Here is a 21,497-nt window from a genome sequence, read left to right as displayed (position 1 = left end):
GTCAGAATCTTTTCCAGTGTGGAAATCTCAAAGACTAGAGAAAGTAGGTTTAATGTCAGAGGGGGGAGGTTGAAAGGAGATACAGTGCGGAAACAAACAGTGAGTCTGTGCTGACCAGCGATCACCCTGTACACTAGCACTATCCTACACACTTGGGACAATTTACAATTTTATACCGAAGCCAACCTGCACATCTTTGCAATGTGGGAGGAAAACCAGATCACCTGGAGAAAACCCATGTGGTCACAGGGAGAATATACAAACTCAGCACTGGCAGCATCCGTAGTCAGGATTGAATCCTGGTCTCTGGCGTAGTGAGGCAGCAAATCAACTGCTGTACCACTGTGCCGTCTTAACTCTTGTCCTGGGATGTGTGGGACAAGTTTTTTTTCCCCCACACAGAAAGTGGTAGGTTTCTGGACAAGCTGTCGAGGATGGTGATAGATGCAGATACAATAGTGACATTTAATACATTTTTAGATAGGCACATGAATATGCAGGGAATTGAGTGACATGGATCACATGCAGGCAGGGAGATTGGTAAAACGGCATCATGTTTGGCACAGACAATGTGGGCCATAGAGCCTGTACTTGCATTGTAGAATGTTCCATTACTGTTATCATTCTAGCACCGAGTGACTTCCCAATGAGTTTGTTTTGGCTTCAATAACCTTCTTGCGAAGGGACAATTCTCAGTAAACATATTGCTTTTCATTGGTTTTTCACTGATTTACATGTGGAGGAAGAAAAACATTATGAACACAGTATTGTTTCATTTATATGAGAATAAAGTCTTATTCGTGTGAAAATGTTCACCCCTTATTCCCTCCAAAACTATCTCTTCATTCGTATGCCAGTTGAATAGTGTAACAGTTCATAAATAGTTTATCCTCCAGCACCTCTGACAATTAATACAGATCTATCATTATTTTTAAACTGGGATGAAAAGTTAAATTCAACTTTGTACTCCATATAGATTGTCCACATTAACCTTTTTTTTTTTTTTTCCAAAAATGGGTGCTATTATCTAATTCATAGCAGCAGAAATCTTCTCAAAATACTTCAAATGGGGCGAATTAAAAACAAACGTTACAAATGCATCGGAGTGGCAACGTGGGTAGCAGAAAAAACAGAAAGTGTGTACGTGCGGCAGAAGACACCCTTTGCTTTTGGTGGTAGATAATCATTTCTTTTCGATTAGACCGTGCCTTCGGTCTAGAAATGGCACGTGTGCTCAACAGCGATCATGACTGTTTGAGAGGACAATTTTTTTCTTTTGTGACAATCCAGAGGAAGGAAGCACACGCTGAGCTTGGCTCGCCCTTCCAGGGATACGTTTAAGTGAAGCCGAACACCTTGAAGCAGTGTTTTGGTTAAAGTGAAGATCCCAGGCATGGATTCCAACAACCTGTCCTGTGATTATCTGAACTCGTGAATGGACTGCACCATTTCTCCCAGTCGATTTTACGAGCTCGACTCGTCCACTTTCAGTACACTGTCAAGGATTTGTTATCCCACCTGAATTCCTCCTGATGTTTGCACAGAAAGGGAGGGAAATGAATTTCCAAGCCTGATTGGGGTTTTTTTTTTAAGAAGCTGAGTCTCAATCCGTGACCGTGCATTTAGTAAAAGTAAGATTTGTGTTTTGTTACCATGGGGTTCATTTTCTCTTGCTAATGTGGTGAAGTTTGGCGGTGCTCTGGTCTCCTCAACACTGGCTGGTTGGCTGGCGTGTGTGTGTGTGTGTGTGTGTGGAGCCCCCGGGGGTGGTGGCGCTTGACAACGAGGCCATCGTGCAGCGGCGGGGAAGAACGGTGTGGGGAGGGAGGGAGGGAGGGCGCTCACCGCCAGCTGCTGATGTACGCGGCCGGCTGAGGACGGACAGCTCTGCACCGCCGCCAACGCCGCCAGCCTTTGCATGAATCCTTTCAAAGATGCCGGTGTGGAAGAAGAACATGCCTTCGTGTTTGCAAGCTGATCAGGAAAGAGGTAATACAAATATCAAAAATTATTATGGGGTGGGTGGAAAAAAAGCGCTGCTCTCTCGCGTTTCACTCGCTCACGGCCGGCAGTGAGCGGCGAGTCGCTGGGAGAGGCAAACACATACACACACATACACACACACATATACACACACACACACACACATACACACACACACACACACACACGCATATACACATACACACACACACACGCATATATATACACACACACACACACATATATATATATATACATAGACACACGCATACACACACTGGGGCGGACCGGCGCCTCCTTACGAGGTGGCTGCCATCCACGCTGCCCGCACAGTTACTGCCTCGTCCTTGTTCCCAGCCCAGCCTCGTCTCCGTACCGTAAGCCCTTCTTTGGGAGTTGTCTGTTCGCGAAGCAGCAGCAGCAGCAGCGTGAAATAAACTTAAATTGTAGTTTTGTGAGAGAGAGAGAGAAAAAAAACAATATTTTGCCCAACATTCTTCGAGGCCTCTTGTGTGCGATTTGAGATGGGGGGTTAAGTTTGGTTGTGCCTTTTGATTTGAAGTGTGTGCCGCGTTCATTGACGTGCTCTCCGTGCATGCTTGAGCATGGAGTGAATGCCCAGACTGTGAAGCAGCAGCTGATGCCATCGCTTCCCGCACAGTCCCGGGCATTCAAGGTAAGCTTGTTCCTGGCACAATGATTCCTATCAGCGCTCTGCAGCATTGCAGTTTGGAATCACTGCTAATTTGAACAATAAGTTGGTTGGAAAATCTCCACCTTATCCGGCACACAGCTGTAACGTGGCCTGTGCATGCCAACCATTCATGGTTTACGCAAGGTTCCGTCAACACACTGACTTGGCCATTCAGTGTTTCATTGCTGGTATTTCGTGATTTGAAATGCAAATGTAACCTTTCACGCCACCCAGCCTGATTTAAAACGATAGTATCTGTGGGGGGGTATCGCAAAATGAGATTTGTAGCTGGGAATTCCTAAATTGATGAGTATTCAAGCAGTCCCTGATGACCGAACATGAGTTTAATCCAATGGAAATGAGATGGCTGATGATGCCAGCGTGTAATCTGCTGGCTCCGCTACTGGAGAGGAGGGGGTGCAACAACAGGTGGGCGTGGAGGTGGCGTGTTTCTACCTATTTACTACAGGAAAGGTACCATTGAACTGAAATGAGTGCAGAGAATATTAACGAGGATGTTGCCAGGACTCGAGGATCTGAGCTATAGGAAGAGATTGGGCATGTGAGGATTTTGTTCCTTGGAGTGCTGGGGCCTGCGGGGTGACCTTATAGAGAGATGCATAATATCCCCATGGAAATAGATAGGGTGAATGCATATAATCCTTTTCCCAGGGTATGGGAATCAAAACCTGGAGGACATAGTTTTAAGGTGAGAGGGAAAGATTTAACAGGAATATAACTGGCAATGTTTTAACACAGAGTAGGCATGAAGAACGAGCTGCCAGAGGAAGCAGTTGAGCTGGATAAGATCTGAACATTTGAAGGATATTTGGACATGTAATAGGATAGAAAAGGTTCAGAGGGATATAGGTCTAATGCGGGAAAATGGGACTAGATTAGATGGAACATCTTGGTCAGCATGGATGAGTTGGGGCAAAAGGCCTATTTCAAGTCAAGTTTATTTGTCACATACACATACGAGATGTGCACTGAAATGAAAGTGGCAATGCTCGCGGACTTTTGGGCAAAAGACAAACAACCAAACAAACTATAAACACAATCATAACACACATATTCTTTTACATAATAAATAATGGAAGGAAAAACGTTCAGTAGAGTTAATCCCTGGTGAGATAGGCGTTTACAGTCCGAATGGCCTCTGGGAAGAAACTCCTTCTCAACCTCTCCATTCTCACCACATGGCAACGGAGGCGTTTGCCTGACCGTAGCAACTGGAACAGTCCGTTGCAGGGGTGGAAGGGGTCTCTCATGATATTGTTGGCTCTGTAGTTGCACCTCCTGATGTATAGTTCCTGCAGGGGGGCAAGTGAAGTTCCCATAGTGCGTTTGGCTGATGACTATTTCAGTGCTGTATGACTCTTTGCTCCTAACAAATGGATTTAAAGTTAACTATTGTTTAACTTTTAGAGAAAACCCATCCATCTGATTTCACCACTTATTCCCAAAGTACCCACTATAGAAAAGATGCCCATCAGTTCCACCCTTTTCTGTCTACTGTACACTTATTTAGAGGAAATGTCATGGTTAATTAACCTAGTAACCAGCACATCTTTCATTTGAGGGAGAAAAGCAAACTTATTGAAGGAAGTGTTCACAGAGAGAACATGTCAATGCCACACACTGAGAGCGTCAGAGTTTGTGATTGAACTGTGAGAGTTTTGAGTCACCAGCTTTACACCCCACTTCTCAATGCCATCATCCCAAATGCTTTTTCATTTTGAGACTGATTTCTCTGTGCATTGTGTCATGGTGCTTGGAATGGTGTCTTCTTGTGTTGGGCATGTGAAAAAGATGGTCCTCCCATCCAAGCTGACTGCAGTCCAGACCTCAGTCCTGTGGATATTGGCAGAAGAAAGTTTGCATGCCTTGCAGTGAATTTGGATAATTTTGCAGACAGCTTGGGTGATATCTTTGCAGTGATTGGAGGTGCCTTCTTTCTGTAGATTCTGGATGTGTCAAGAATAGGACCATGGAACAGTAGACTGATCTTTGTGCCTTGGTTCTCAGACAGCCAAATGTTGCCGTATACCGAAGGCAATGGTTAATTTCCTAATTAAAGTGTGCTTTCATTGAGGTGGCTGCTATGATTTGGGATGTGGTCCCTGTTTTTTAAGTCTAGTTATGGTTGGATGAAGAGATTGTACAGCAGACACAGGTTGGAGGAGGAGGAGGAGGAGGGGGAGGAGGGGGGGGGGGGGGGGGTTGCGAGGTGGGTATTTGCAGATATTGTGCAAGATCCGGATTCTTGTGGATCAGAAAGTGAGCAAAGAATGAGATGGAAATTCGACCTGCACCTGAACAGATGCTAATGTCATCTGTCTTCTGCTTGCAGCCCACTGTCTACAGTTAAGGTGTCCTTGAATCTGTAGTGAAGGCAATGCAAGTGAACAGTTTTCCATTTATCCTGCAGATTAAGTCCACTCCGCAAGTAAACTTATTGGTGAGGCATAGCTGTGAGGACGATAGATATGTATTGGAGTAATTATGCAGATTTCAGTTACACTGGCTAGCACTGAGATTGGGTTTCATCATGTAGCAGATCCAAGATCAATGTTAATTTCTGCCATATGAGTAAAATATATTCCATTCCCCTCTCAATATCTTTTGAAAGCTGATTAGTGTGGTTTCCTGCATTTCTCCTGCAACTGACACCTGATGCAGATTATGTCCTTTTTGTCTCTCGATGAATGTATTCTAAATGTGGGATTTTTGAGCAGCTATTAAGCCACATGGAGATGGTTGATAAATGTGTGTGCAGTGACGTTGCCTGCACTTGTCTATGGAGAAGCACATGTGCTGTTAATGTAACTGGAATTGTTGCATCTCTTGAGAATGGCCATGATAATGAAGCCAAGGTTCTGAGTTTGATTAAAGTTTCTTCAAGTTTTAGAACTCGCAGTATCTTTGTTCTTCAGTTGGTACATGGACTTGGACTTATTGGTCAGGACTAATGGTGAGGTTCGACCAGAGTTTGCTGTGGGATGGAGTAGATGCCGACCTATTTGATCTCTCTCAATGGAGTGGGGTTTGGGCAAGTGATGGCCTTGTCGACTCTGAACAATCTGTGCGTGTGTGGTAATGGTTGGGTTGTTACATGGTTTTTTTCCCCTCCTGGTTCTTTACATCATGGGATTTCAGTTGAATTTCGGACTTGAGATATTGTGTACTTTAACATTATGTGATGGAGTTTCCAATTTGGAAGCAATATGTATTTGTGGTTAAGCTCCTCGGTCTCTGGGATATTCCCATCAAACTTGTCCTGGTCTTCCCGGCCAGTGAAACCTAGAATTTCTTTACAGGTGCTAATTATCAAGGACCTAAATATAGGTTGGGTGGTGTGGAGACAAAGTCATCCAGTTGTACGGTCCAGATCCAACGTGGATCTTCTTGTGTCATTGTTTTTGATACTGCTTTAAAACAACTATAATTTCTTGCAGTTGTTTTAGTTTTGTATTATTGTACCTGTTCTGGAAACTAATTTTGTTCAATTTAAGGCATGTATTTCCGATTAAACTATATCAGTGTAAAATCAGTTCAAAATCATGAAAACAGGAATTTGAGCATTAATTTCAAAGGCTGTTTAACGGAGTTAAACTTAATCTGACTAACACCTTTTTGGTAGTTTCAAAATGCTCTTGAATCAAAATTGTACGATATTCATTTGGTAAGGAATCCACTTGGAACAAGATTTAAACAATGAATTAATAAATTGTAACCTAATTGTTAACGGCACACTTTGGTTGACGTTTTATAATCATGTATTGTTTGTTTATCTTTATAAATTGTCTACGTTGAGACTTGAGATAGAATAATGCTGTTAAGTTTTACACTTATTTGTTTCAGCATTTTGTTCTCTTCTGTTCTTGCTTATCTTTAGTCCCTTTAGTTCTCCAGAAAGATCAACTGCAGTTAACAAACATGCTGTCCTCTCTTGCAGGCACCACAACACTATCTGTGCCATCCAGTTTTGTAAATCCTCATTATTACCAACCTTTTTATGAAGGATTTTGACAATAGACAATAGGTGCAGGAGTAAGCCATTCGGCCCTTCGAGCCAGCACTGCCATTCAATGTGATCATGGCTGATCATCCCCAATCAGTACCCCGTTCCTGCCTTTGGTTTTAGCGGACGGACCTACTGACTTTTACAGCCAGGCCAGGGTGCTATCGCCACTCCAGCCTGCACTACCTCCCCGGCCACTTCCAGGCCAGGCTGCCGACATCACCCCCAGCCCACACAGCCACCCCTGGGCTGCTACCAGGCTGGACCTACTGCCACCACTGCCGGCCCGCGCAGCTTCATCGGCAGCCCTCCGGCCACCCGCGGGCCGCAGCCTATGACACAGCCGATCCCCGCCTCTCCCCCGCCACTAGTATGTTGGGACCATCAACCTCACCGGGATTCCAGGCCCAGTTCCAGACCAAATCTGAAGAAGACTCTTGACTGGAAAGGTCACCTTATCCATGTTTTCAAGATTTGCTATATGACCTGCTGAGTTTCTCCAACACTTTGTGTCCATTTATATATTAACAAGCATCAGGAGTCGGGAGAGTTTTATTGTCATGTGTCTCAGATAGGCCAATTAAATTCTTGCTTGCTGCAGCACGACAGAAAACAGGAGTTGTTTCCACTACTTTTTCAATCATAATCCCTTACTCGGTTATAGCGGACAATTGACGATATTGGGCACCACCCCCGCTCCCCCTCCCCCTCCCCGGTCTATTTTCAAGAGGGTTTACTGTATTCTCACGCATTCCTATCTGCTTTCTGCATGCTTCTCCGCAGGTAAAACATGTTTTTTTCATTGTGCCTGCACAGATGGTCATTAGCTTAAATGATTAACCCCGTGTTTCTGTCCATGTGCTGCCTGACTTGCAGAGTACCTCCTCCACTTACAAAAAAATCATATTTCCAGCATCTATAGTTTCTGTTTTTGGATGACTGTGAGTATCTGATTTCAACAAAACATTTATATGGAAGCTTTGTTTATGCTACTTGCCTCTCCAGCAACACTAGGATCTACAGGTGCACACTGGTGAGGAGTCTGGTATGTTTGAAGTAGCAAGGCTTTAATCATGCGTGGGGATTTTGCAGGCAGGATGAGTGTGTGTGAATTACAGAACGGTTCTCCACCACGTAAGGGCTTGTCCCACGAGCATGCGACCCGCATGCGGCAAGTGCGACCAAACCGGAAGCGGGGGCCACGCGGAGGTCGAGTGAGTGACGTGAAGTTCGAGCGAAGTCCGCGGGAAGTTCGCGCGTGACGTATGGCGTCAAGACGCTGCGCTCGCCCGTCGAGGCAGCGCATACGGCGTCGAGGCGGCTGCGGGCCGGCAGGCCATTGCCGCGCGGAATTTTTGAACAAGTTCAGTTTTTCGGAGCCCCGCGCGATGTCGGGACCAGCTCCGCACAACTCCATACGGCTGCGGCGATCGAAGTGGGACTGGCCCTGCGAGGCCGTACGGCTCAAGCGACCACGTTAGGTCGCAATTGCCGCATGGAGTTGCATGCTTATGGGACAGGCCCTTTAGTGTGTTTGGTTGTGCTGCAAAGAGCATATGAAATGATTGAAGACTTTTTTATTTGCATAGTATTTGCTCTAATGCTATTTTCTGCACTCTGTTTATTTTTGCATTTGTTCTATCAGATGTATTTGTGTATAGTATAATTTGCCCGCAAAACAACGTTTTTCACTGTATCTAGGTACGCATGACAATAATAAACCAATAACAATACAATATAGCCATTTATAACAAAGGAAAGGCAGTATTCCTGGTAGGAAGGTTGGGACCATTAGTGAGATTTCCAGCAATCTGAATTATGGATGAAGTTTCAAATTGATTTTGTGAAATGGAAGATATGCGATTGTAATGCTAAAATAATTTGATTTGACTCCATTGGTGAACGGCAGTACTATTTTGAAACCGTGTGCTTTCTTGGAGTTTGCTATGTCTCTCTCGAAGATCATCCACAATAATCCATGTGGAAAGAAGGTGCGAACTCTGGTTATTTTAGATTCACTAACTTGGTGACATTGCTGCAGAGAAGGCCCATATTTGCCATAGTCTCAAGGCCAAGCTGATCGTCAACTGAGATTAGAGAGGAAATAAAGTGCTGGAGGAACTCAGCAGGTCAGGCAGCATCTCTGGAGGACGTGGATGCATGACATTTCAGGTCGGGACTCTTCTTCAGACTAACATCCTACTAAGATAAATTCTCTTTGTACTTAAGATGCAGGGTGGAAGAGGAGGTATACAAGTGCAAGAATGATGTTAAACATTCAACTGTGATTGGACAACTCTTCTTGGTAATCTCCCAAAACTGACGAGGAACTGTGGAGGGCTTAAAAGGTTACAAAATAAAAATAGTGTTTTGCCCAGCAGGATTGGTGCTGTTGAAGCTTTTATTCCAGGAAACTGAACCTATGTGCAATTTAGTGTGGACTGAAGCAACCATGCAACAGCTCATGCACAGGGGTTAAGTGCTTTAACATAGTTGTCTTATGGAGTTGGCCCTGAAAACATTATCAGTCCATAATGGAAGAATGATGTGAGGAAATCCCCAGATAGTTATTCAACTGAGAATTGATTAAATGCATATCCACAATGTCTAAAATTAACCATGCAAATAGCTGGAGGTTATTTGGTCTTCAATAGACCAGGATGGGAGAACTGTTGAAGGTAGACAAAAATTCTACATCATTCTACAATTCTACAAGGGCCCTGCCTGCATCAGTCTGAAGAAGGGTTTCGGCCCCAAAACGTTGCCTATTTCCTTTGCTCCATAGATGCTGCCGCACCTGCTGAGTTTCTCCGGCAATTTTGTCTACCTTCCATTTTCCAGCATCTGCAGTTTCTTCTTGAAGATGGGAGAACTGTTGGTTGAAAACACTTGCATTGGATATTTGAACCTTGATTACTGTGTCTTGCTGTTTCCGTGTGCTTCAGTATTATTGAGATTACAGCTAATTTGGCCATAATACTAAGTAAAAGGAGCCATTGGTGTGGGATGAGGAGCAATGACAAGAGAGTAAGTTATGTGGAGTAAGCTGGGAAAATTAATACTGTTTTTGCTGCACAAATTGGAAAGGAGACTGGCCATTTCTGGCATTTCTAAAGTTAACAGGCATTTAATTGGACGAAAGTCTACCAATCTGATAATGGCAGCGGATATTGTGCTTTCGGGATTACTTATACAGCCCATTAATGTAGGAAGCTGCCTGACATGCACTGTTACAGCTGTCTTGAGAGACCACTGGCAATTTCTCTGCTGAAATTGGTGAAGTAATTTTCATTGTAGCTGATGAGTGCCTACAGCAGGCTGAGTATAGGTGAACTGTATGGATGATCGAGAATGACATCTTCATGGAGAAGGTCGGGACTGTCTGCAATGGGGGCCACAGTAGTTCTGAAGAGACCGCAAACATGCACACAGAGCAATACCAGTCTTCATTTGAAGATAGTAATGAGAGATTACTTTAATTTGGGATTGATGAGGAAGCAGAGAGATCCATCCATTATAGATATTAATCAGTAAATCTCAACTAAGTCCGAAGCATTACATATTTATACAATATTTTATAAAAAGCTCCAGATATCTCTGAAGCGCAACATAACCCTCCGACTTTTGCATTTGATTCACTTAGCCTTTACATGTCAGCTCTGCAATATCTCAGCATTTTGATAAAATGCTGATTTATTTTTCCTGTCAAAATGAATGATTTACCATTCTCTTCACATTAAACTCCATTTGCTTTATCTGTCTACTCAACCTGAGTTTCTTCTGAAGCTTCCTTCGGTGCTCTTAACAGTTTGCCTACCTATGTATTATGTGTCATTAGCAAATTCAGCAATCATATCTTTGGTGCCTTAATCCAACACAGAGAACATGCAAGATGAGTCATGGGTGATTTAGTACTGATGGATGGTACCATCATTTCTGGGTAGGAACCAAATTCAAGCCAATGCAAATGGGTATTTATTGATGTCTAGAGTAAATAAGAGATTTTTAAAATATTGCAGTTGAGATGAAACAAATTTGGGACACTGGCTGTTTACTAAATATATAGTCTAATGCAGATAAAGATTGTTCCTTCATGGCACAGCAGCAGTGTACATACTATTTGGTAGATTTAAAAAATGTGAACTTTATTGGCCTTCAATAAAGAGTGTTCAAATGTTATCCTTGTTACTTGCCTCATGAATAATATGGAAGAACCCACAGATGTCACACTGCAAGTATAAATACTCAAAACTAAATTATAGTTTTGTATGAAATGGTAATATTTAAATCCAATTGAATCATTATTGCACTCTCAGTTCCAACACTGGGAAGAATGGGATTTCTGAGAGCTAGCATACACTCAGTGGACTGAATGGCTGATATTCCGACAGAAGATGAGTGGGCAGTTTTGCTGGATTTTTACTTTGAAACTGAATGTATCATTACCAGAAAACTGATTGGGAACCCATTTCTAAAATTAAAATGTGACCGATTTGAATAGCTTGGTTTAGTTTTAATTCAGCTATTGCATCTTTAACATGTTTTAAGATGCAATTTGCATATACACTTCCTAATCAAGTGTTGATTTAGTAAAGCACAATCTGCTTTAGGTATTTTAGAAATTTGAATGTAATCCCCAGTTTTGGAATTGCTATCTACTTGGCAACCGAACCATGAAAATGCAGTTGAAATGGTACCAAAGCTTTATTTCTTGTAGCTTCACATTCTTCCATTAAACTGTTAATTAATGGCAAATGTTGATCTGTGGATATAATTATAAAATAAATGAAACCATAAGGTAATCCTTAGAAATTTGAGGGCAAGTATTTGAAAGTAAGTCGTCGTTGCCCGACCATTTCATCCACATGCATCTGTCATTTTTTTTCCAGAAGCAACTAATGTTTGGCTGATTGTACTCCAGCAGCAATTCAAGAGAATTTTTGTTTGTATGCAACTGCAGTCCGTCTGCCTTTAAAAAAAATGTTGTCCTGTTGAGTGTACAGTTTGGTTGTAGTTTATATATTGTTTTTAGCTGTGTATATGTGGGGAGCAGGGACTTTTAAATCTCTTCCCTGTACGGGGGACCCGACCTTTTCCCTGTCAGGTCTCCGTTGTCGTTGGGGCCTAGCATCGTGGAGCCGGCGGCCTCCAACCGGAATGGCCTGGGGGCTCCAGTCGCGGAGCCTGCGGACTCACCTGGCCTGCTGCGGAGCATGGGGAGCTGTGATGGCGCGCGGCTGCGACCCGACTTCGGAGCTTCAGAGGCTCCAGCTGCAGGCCCTGCGGACAGTGACATCGGGAGCTCATGGGTCCCTGGTGGGAGACCGCTTTTTGGCGCTCCCGCAACGGCAACTTCTTCCACCCGAATTGCGGGGTTGAAAACGACCCGGAGCGGTGCCTTACATCGCCCGGCTCGGCTTTAATGGCCATGGGACTTGCCATTGCCCGCCGGGGCCTTTAACATCAAGACCCGTAGCAGGGCCTTGCATCGCGCGGCCTGGCCTTAACAGCTGCGGGACTTGCAATCGCCCGCCGGGGGCTTTAACATCGGGAGAAGAATGCAAAACGGGAGAGACAATGACTTTGCCTTCCATCACAGTGAGGAGGAGATTCACTGTGACGGATGTTTGTGTAAATTGTGTGTCTTGGTTTTTTTTTTTTTCTTGTTGTATGACTGCAGAAACCAAATTTCGTTTGAACTTCATTTGAGGTTCAAATGACAATAAACGGTATTGTATTGTAACTTGTCGCTTGTTTTTCAAGCTCTGCACCTTTTAAAATTGAGGCATTTCGGAGTTGTTGAGCATAAAAACAGACTAATTGACCCAACATATGTTGCATGTTGCAATTATCTACACTGACTCATTTACCAGCATTAGGTCTATGCTGCGGCAATTCAAGTACTTGTCTACGTGCTTAAATGTTGCAAGAGTCTCTGTCACTCGCACCTCCTCTGTCAGTGCATTCTAGCCTCCAACCATTCTATATATCAGGAGAAAATCCCCTTCAGATCCCCTCCAACTCCTACTTCTCACCTTAAACCATTACCCTCTTGTCTTCGATAGCCCACCATGGGAAAGAGAATTTTGATATCTATGCTATCTACCCACTTATATTTTAAATGATCAGATATTCAGATCATTCTTTGGCCTCTTCTGCTAAAGGGAAAACAAACCCAAACTCCCAATTCTCTGCAACTGAAAGGCTCCAATTCTGTTAATATTTTGATTAATTTCCTCTGTATCCAGTGCAATGCCATCCTTATGGTGTGACGATCAGCAGTGCACATTATTACCCAGTGCCAGCCTAACCACTGTTTTATAAAGTTCTATCATCATGTCCCAGCTTTTGTATCTGATGCCAGAGCCGATGGCTGTGTACATTCCAGGTGCCCTTTTCATCACTTTATTCACCTGTGTTGCTGTTTTTAGGGCTCTGCAGACTTGTAACCCAGGTACTTATGTTCAATGATACTCCCTAGTGCTCCACCAATTACTTTCTATGTCCAGCCCTTATTTGACCTCATAAAGCTGGAGTAACTCAGGGGGTCAGACAGCATCTCTGGAGAAAAGGAATAGCTGATGTTTCTGGTAAAGACACTTCTTCAGACTGAGGGTCTCAACCCGAAATGTCACCTATTCCTTTTTCCCCAGAGATGCTGTCTGACTCACTGAGTTACTCCAGCTTGTTGTGTCTATCTTCGATTTAAACCAGCATCTGCAGTTCCTTCCTACACATATAGACTTGCGCAATCTTCCTTGGTGTTGTGTTCTTTGTATCATCTACAAACGTATTTACTGCACCCCTTTTGTTCACGTTCGAATCTTTAATTGTACACGTGACAATAAGCTAAACTAAACTAATCCATGTGGTACACCATTGGCTACCGACTGCCTCCTATTTAGAGGTCATTGATTTTATTTGCCTGCCAGCCCTGGATGCAATGGACTCCTTGGACCAGCTTACCGGGCAGGATCTTGTCAATTGCTTTATAAAAATCCCTGTCGACAACATCTAATTCCCTTCATCAGTGTGCTTAAATCCTTCAAATAGTTCCATCGAATTTGTGGGACAGACTTTCTCCTGAATGTTCTGAGCTGCTGATCATTTAAAGGACTGTGCCAAGGCTTTGAATCTATCAATTTAACACATTCATTTGGATAAATAAACAGCTATCCAAAACTAACAGTTCATGAGCAGTTGATAAACTTGCTTAATTCAGACATATCTATTTGTTGACCATCATCATAATATAATGTTCATCATATTATAACCAGCAAACAGATTTGTCAGAATGATTTGTACTTTGAGGGAGTTGGTAGGATTTTTGTTTAAAAGTGTACATATCTCGTTGTACACAATTCAAAATGATACATTATAAGCCCTTGGGCAGTGTTAGTAGCATCATATTGCATGTTTCAGTTCACGGGGACCTCTGCATCACGCACCTGAAGTTTTGCATGACCTCAATCTGCAATAATGGAGGTTTCGTGATTATAGGATGGGGCAAATGGTGTGAAGAATGTCTCAAGTTAAAATATGGGAGAAAATATCTTAGGGGAAATTGTAGGCTTAGTAATAAAATAATGCTCCTAGTGTATGCCCAGATTACTTCATCTTGGTTCCAAATTGGCAGTTCTGTGATGAGCTCGAATCAATACATTCCAAGACGCACAGGAAGAAGAGTAACTAATGTGTTGGAAATGAAGTCCCTGTTAATTGTTGACTCAAGATTGGATTGGAATCAATTGACAAATGAAAATAATTAGAGTTGTTGAGTGTTAATGGAATTGGGAAAGAAGGTTAATGATATAGAACAGCGATGTATCTATTTGTCTTTGTCTTGTGAGAAACAGAGCGGGATGACTTGGAGGAAGGAACTTCAGATGCTGGTTTAAACTGAAGATAGAAACAAAAAGCTGGGTGGGGTAACTCAGACAGCATCTCTGGAGAAAAGGAATAGGTGCCATTTCGGGTCGAGACTGACAGTCAGGGGAAAGTGAAATGAGATATAGACAGTGATGTAGAAGGATATAGGACAAATTAATGAAACGTGTCTTTTTACAATACTGCATACACAAATGTGACAAAGGGGTCAAATTTCAAATTCCTTCAAAGTTGACAAGCATTTTATTGGGCTCATGACTAACATAGCATCAACACCAAATATAGGAAAGGATAGTATATTCTTGGCAAGTTTCCGAAAATGGCATCAGAATACACAAATACATTTTGTGTAACGGTTGTCTCGTGGTGCCCACCAGTGACCTGATTGGCACAGTAAGTGCACGTATTTCTTATTCCTTTCTATGTTTCTGAATAACACATGGAATAATAACATTGCAAACACTGTTTCCACTTAATTCACCTGATGATGTAGTAGAATACTGCATCCATTTGAGTTACACATCATACACACAAACGTACGTTGCGGTGGACAGTAAAAGGTTTGGTGTCCCAGAAAACGAACGTTACATTATCAGCGAAAACCAAACATTTTCAACAATGTGATCTAAATGGTACATTATCTTATGGATTTGAGCTATATTGACGGCCGATCATTCGTCAGAACGTTTGATTTGGGCTGATTTTTTAGTAAAATGTCTTCATAACAGTCATTGCGCAGCTTCCCAAAGTTGACATGAAGGAATGCAGTTAATGACTTGTTCAATACGAAAGTTAAACGAGACAGTGTGTTGCCAAATTGAAGATTGGCTTAGTTTCTTAGTTTTGATGACCAATTTATGCCCAAAAATATTTTTTTATTGATTTTAAAAAGTCGGAAAATATATTGGAAATGGTTGTTGCGTTTTGACACCACGATGTTTTTGATATATTAAATTGGTAAATAAGAAAAAATAATTAATTTGCCCAAAAATCGCTGCTACGATAGGATACCTTGTTGGGTTTTTGAAAAGCATTAGAGATTCGGAGCCTTTGATTTAACTTATGGTGGTACCGATCCCGATAACGGCCGCTGTGACAATGGACACCAAACCCAACTACCGTATCGGGATCTTTACTGTGCTGTATTACCTTTATGTTACTGTATTTTTCCCCTGGTATTGATGAAGATATTTCCCTAGATCATTATCAAAACGTATATGTATGAGGGGGCCATATGAAGTTTATTTATAAATTAAATATTCATGACTAAATGTGGCAGCGTTTTTAATGTCACATTTTTGGTGTCCAAATTGGGTTCTGTCATGAAAAAAGTTTTTGACTTTCGGTCTTGAAGTTATCTAATTTATATCTGTTATTTATAAGGTTTCACATGATGGATAGATTTTTGTTAAGAACAGCGTATTGGTGTAAAAAACTGAATAATAATCTTGTTCCTCAAAATCCCTCCAGTATTGTAAAAAGACACATTTGCAAAAAATTATTGCAACAATAATAAAGGAAATAGCCATTGTTAGGCAGTTTGCTAGCTGAGTAGAGACAATGAGACTCAACAAGACGACTTTGAACTTAACTGAGCACACTAAACATGCTGCCAAGTTAAACTAATCTCTCCTACCTGCGCTGGATCCACATCCTTCTATTTTGTGTGTATCCAAAAACATCTTAGATGCTGCAATAGTATCTGCCTCCACAACCAACCCACAGAAGGCTGTGGAGGCCAGATAAATGAGTAGTTTTAAGGCAGAGATTGATAGATTCTTGATTACTACAGGTGTCTGGGATTATGGGGAAAAGGCAGGAAAATGGGGTTGAGATGGGAAAGATAGATCAGCCATGATTGAATGGCAGAATAGACTTGATGGACTGAATGGCCTAATTCTGCTCCTATCACATGCATTTATGATAGCGCGGGCGGCGCTGAACGGCATAGTGGAGTCCTGGGGCGCCTTACAGAGGGTCTCCAGCAGCAGTCTCCACCCGGCGCGGCCTACGGACTTTGGAAGCCGCAGACTCCGGTAGGAGGGGGCCGACTCTGTGTCCACGCCGCTGAGGACATCCTGCTGCCCCGACGTCGGACTTACAACACCCCGGCGTGCGGTCCTGAACATCGGGCCGCCCGTAGCGGCAACTGCGGAGGGCTTGGGGAGGCCCTGACCACGGGGAACAGTGGAGGAAGAAGACTGACTTTGGTGCCTTCCCACACAGTGGGGAACTTTGATTCTGCTGTGTGGGGATGATTTATGTCAAACCCTATAGTGTGTTGTGTCCTGTTGATTTTTATTGTATGGCTGTATGGAAATTCATTTCACTGTGCCATTAGGCACACGTGACAATTAAATCTATCTTGAATCTTGAATCTTGAACCCTGGCAGTGCATTCCAGGCACCCACCATTCCCTGTGTCAACAAACATTCCCTTCTCAGTTTAAAACCATGCCCCTTTAATTTTTGTAATTTCAACACTGACGAGAAAGGATCTGACTATTTATCTTAGCTATGTCTCTCATCATTTAATATACTAATATCAGCACTCCCCACAGCCTCCAGTCCAGAGGAAATAATTCAAGTTTCTCCAAGCTCTCCTTTTGGCTAATGCCTTCTAATCGAGGCAGCCTCTGGTAAACATCTTCTGCACCTTCTCCAAAATCTCCATATCTTTCCTTGTCATAGGCGACCAGAACTGGATACAATGCTTGAAATGGGGACTTGTCAAAGTCCTACAAATCTGCAGTATCACTTCATGATCCTTGAAGATAGACAAAAAAAGCTGGAGTAACTTAGTGGGACAGGCAGCATCTCTGAAGAGAATGAATGGGTGACGTTTTGGGTCGAAACCGTTCTTCAGACTGGTTAGGGATAAGGGAAACGAGAGATATAATGAGTGATGTGGAGCGATAAAGAACAATGAATTAAAGGTTTGCAAAAAAATAACAACGATAAAGGGAACAGGCCATTGTAAGCTGTTTGTAGGGTGAAAATGAGAGGCTAGCGTGACTTTGGTGGGGGACGAATACAGAGAGAGGGTATACCGGGGCTACATGAAGTGAGAGAAATCAATATTAATATCACTGGGCTGTAAGCTGTTCCTCAAATTTGCAATTGGCCTCACTCTGACAATGGAGGAGACCAAGGACAGAAAGGTCTGTGTAGGAATGGGAAGGAGAATTAAAGTGTCCAGCAACCGGGAGATCAGGTTGGTTCATGTGGGCTGAATGAAGGTGTTCCACGACACGATCGCCCAGTGTGCGTTTGGTCTCGCCGATGTATTAGAGTCCACATCTTGAACAACGGATACAGTCGATGAGGTTGGGGGAGGTGCAAGTGAATCTCTGCCAAACCTGAATGGACTGTTGGAGGTGGCGGGAAATTTCAGAGGATTATGTGTAAGGTCAGGATTAGGGGAACTCTGTCTCTGTTGCAACTAGGGAGAAGGGGAGCAAGGGCAGAGCCGTGGGGTGCCGAGGATACATGAGTGAGGGCCGCATCTACGATGGGAGAGAGGAACCCCCCCCATTCCCTAAAGAATTAGGACATCTCGGGTGTTCTATTATGGATCACCTCGTCTTGGGTGCAGATGCGGCGTAGATGGAGGAATTGGGAGTAGGGGATGGAGTTTGCAGGAAGCAGGGTAGGAAGAAGTGTAGTCGAGATAGTTCTGGGAGTCAGTGGTTTGTAATAGACGTTAGTCAATAGTCTATTTCTTGTAATGGAGACTGTGAGATCAAGAAAGGTGAGGGAGGTGCCGGAGATGGTCCAAGAAAATTTGAGTGCAGGATGAAAATTGGTGGTGAAGTTGATGAAGTCGATGAGTTCTGCATGGGTGCAGGAGGTAGCACCGATGTAGTCATCAATGTAACGGAGATAGGGCCAGTGTACGCCTGGAACAGGGATTGTTCAACGTACCCTACAAAAAGGCAGGCATAGCATAGATAAAATTGGTCCATTGGAGAGACAGAGTGGACAGCTATCTGCAGAGCCAAAAGAGATGGGGGAGATATTGAACAATTTCTTTTCGTCGGTATTCACCAAGGAGAAGGATATTGAAATATGTGAGGTAATGGAAACTAGTAGAGTAGCTATGGATACTATGAGTTTCAAAGTAAAAGAAGTACTGACACTTTTGAAAAATATAAAAGTGGATAAGTCTCCAGGTCCTGACAGGATATTCCCAAGGACATTGAGGGAAGTTAGTGCAGAAATAGCCGGGGCTATGACAGAAATATTTCAAATGTCATTAGAAATGGGAATAGTCCCCGAGGATTGGCGTACTGCGCATGTTGTTCCATTGTTTAAAATGGGTTCTAAGAGTAAACCTAGCAATTATAGGCCTGTTAGTTTGACTTCAGTGGTGGGCAAATTAATGGAAAAGATACGTAGAGATAATATATAAGCATCTGGATAAACAGGGTCTGATTAGGAACAGTCAACATGGATTTGTGCCTGGAAGGTCATGTTTGACTAATCTTCTTGAATTTTTTTGAAGAGGTTACTAGGGAAATTGACAAGGGTAAAGCATTGGATGTTGTCTATATGGACTTTAGTAAGGCCTTTGACAAGGTTCCTCATGGAAGGTTGGTTAAGAAGGTTCAACTGTTGGGTATAAATGCAGGAGTAGCAAGATGGATTCAACAGTGGCTGAATGGGAGAAGCCAGAGGGTAATGGTGGATGGTTGTTTGTCGGGTTGGAGGCAGGTGACTAGTGGGGTGCCTCGGGGATCGGTGTTGGGTCCTTTGTTGTTTGTCATGTACATCAATGATCTGGATGAAGGTGTGGAAAATTGGATTAGTAAGTATGCAGATTATACTAAGATAGGGGGTGTTGTGGATAATGAAGAGGATTTCCAAAGTCTACAGAGTGATTTAGGCCATTTGGAAGAATGGGCTGAAAGATGGCAGATGGAGTTTAATGCTGATAAATGTGAGGTGCTACACCTTGGCAGGACAAATCAAATAGGACGTACATGGTAAATGGTAGGGAATTGAAGAATACAGTTGAACAGAGGGATCTGGGAATAACCGTGCATAGTTACTTGAAGGTGGAATCTCATATAGATAGGGTGGTAAAGAAAGCTTTTGGTATGCTAGCCTTTATAAATCAGAGCATTGAGTATAGAAGCTGGGATGTAATGTTAAAATTGTACAAGGCATTGGTGAGACCAAATCTGGAGTATGGTGTACAATTTTGGACGCCCAATTATAGGAAGGATGTCAACAAAATAGAGAGAGAGTACAGAGGAGATTTACTAGAATGTTTCTTGGGTTTGAACAACTAAGTTACAGAGAAAGGTTGAATAAGTTAGGTCTTTATTCTCTGGAGCGCAGAAGGTTAAGGGGGGACTTGATAGAAGTCTTTAAAATGATGAGAGGGATAGACAGAGTTGATGTGGATCAGCTTTTCCCTTTGAGAATAGGGAAGATTCAAACAAGAGGACATTACCTCAGAATTAAGGGACAGAAGTTTAGGGGTAACATGAGGGGGAACTTCTTTACTCAGAGAGTGGTAGCGGTGTGGAATGAGCTTCCAGTGGAAGTGGTGGAGGCAGGTTCGTTGGTATCATTTAAAAATAAATTGGATAGGCATATGGATGAGAAGGGAATGGAGGGTTATGGTATGAGTGCAGGCAGGTGGGACTAAGGGAAAAAAGTTGTTCGGCACGGACTTGTAGGGCCGAGATGGCCTGTTTCCGTGCTGTAATTGTTATATGGTTATAGCTGGGGCCCATGTACACATCTAACCACATTTACATCCAAGTCATTTATATATCACAAACATCAGAGGTCCCAGCACAGATCCCTGCAGATCTTTGTTAGTCATGGACCGCCAACAGAATAACACTGGTTGATTGGAAGTTCAATGAATCAAAACCAATAGTTTAACAGATGATCTGGTCAAGTAGGTTTGAAGTTTTCTTCATTTTTTTTTAAGTGTGGGCATACATGAAGGATGAGTAATCATTTGTGTCTGAATATCTAATTATTTTTAGTTAATGTCTTTAAAATCCTATTACGTTATTTCAGCGGGTATCAGTATTCATGAAGTTTTCAAATTCTATAAGCATCACTTGTGATATTTAGTTATTTCTGCAATGATGTACCATTGAATGAAGTTGACAATTTGTCCTCTTCGACATGTCGGGCCGATTCCTATTCAGCTGTAAGTGAGCCTTACTGAGAATGAAAACAGCTAGGTTTTCCTAAGTTTATAAGCATTTAATTATATAGATTGGAAATTAAAATTAATATTTGAGCTCCATTTGTAATGTAGTGAATGTTGAGAAATAGGTCATTTGTGCCAAAATCCTCTAATGGCCAAATTTCACTTAACTAATTCTGTTTTAATAATGATTGCTGAACTACAGCCAATGCAGAAAGCTTGAAGTTAGTTTGTGCTTTTCATCAGTTTTCCCCTTTCTGTAAAAGTATAGATTAACACAAACCTGACTGATAGCCATCTGGCTGATGTTCTGAGAAAAGCTGTTGGCTTCAGCCAATTTCTGCACAGATTGGGGCTTGGGTAATAAACTACAGAAAACCCTCATTATAATGGACCATCGGGGGGGGGAGAGATGAGAATCTGTGTAGTCAATGTTCGCGGCCCAGTGGCGGCCAGAGTGAATGAAGGGGTCGGTGGTGGCGGAGGCAGGCGTGGCCTGGAAGCGGCTGAGGAAGCTGTATGGGCTGGCGGTGGCGTTGGGAGCCGGACCTGGAAACGCCTAGGGAGGCGGTGTGATCCGCGCCTGTAAGCGGCTGCGAGGCACATAAGGAGGACGTGGCATCGGCAGCCATCGATAGGCCCATCTGCTATAACCGAAATCCATTATAAAGAGGTCTGTTAAAACGAGGGTTTACTGTATAGATATTGGCTAAATACCTTGTATGCCTTATCCTT

The 21,497-nt window shown here is 42.8% G+C and overlaps 1 protein-coding gene across 1 annotated transcript in view; it reads left to right on the top strand.

The window, feature by feature from the left end:
* Window positions 1-1,847: 1,847 nt before the first annotated feature.
* grip1 (glutamate receptor interacting protein 1) overlaps window positions 1,848-21,497 on the top strand; it is a 444,119-nt gene continuing 424,469 nt past the window's right edge. The window contains exon 1 of the mRNA XM_055650804.1: window positions 1,848-1,989. Coding sequence (XP_055506779.1) covers window positions 1,935-1,989 — 55 coding nt within the window. The 5' untranslated portion in view covers window positions 1,848-1,934. The remainder of the gene's footprint in view (window positions 1,990-21,497) is intronic.

The sequence above is a fragment of the Leucoraja erinacea genome, chromosome 19 (assembly GCF_028641065.1).
Source record: "Leucoraja erinacea ecotype New England chromosome 19, Leri_hhj_1, whole genome shotgun sequence".
NCBI lineage: Eukaryota > Metazoa > Chordata > Chondrichthyes > Rajiformes > Rajidae > Leucoraja > Leucoraja erinaceus.
This window is presented reverse-complemented; position numbering and strand designations above follow the sequence as displayed.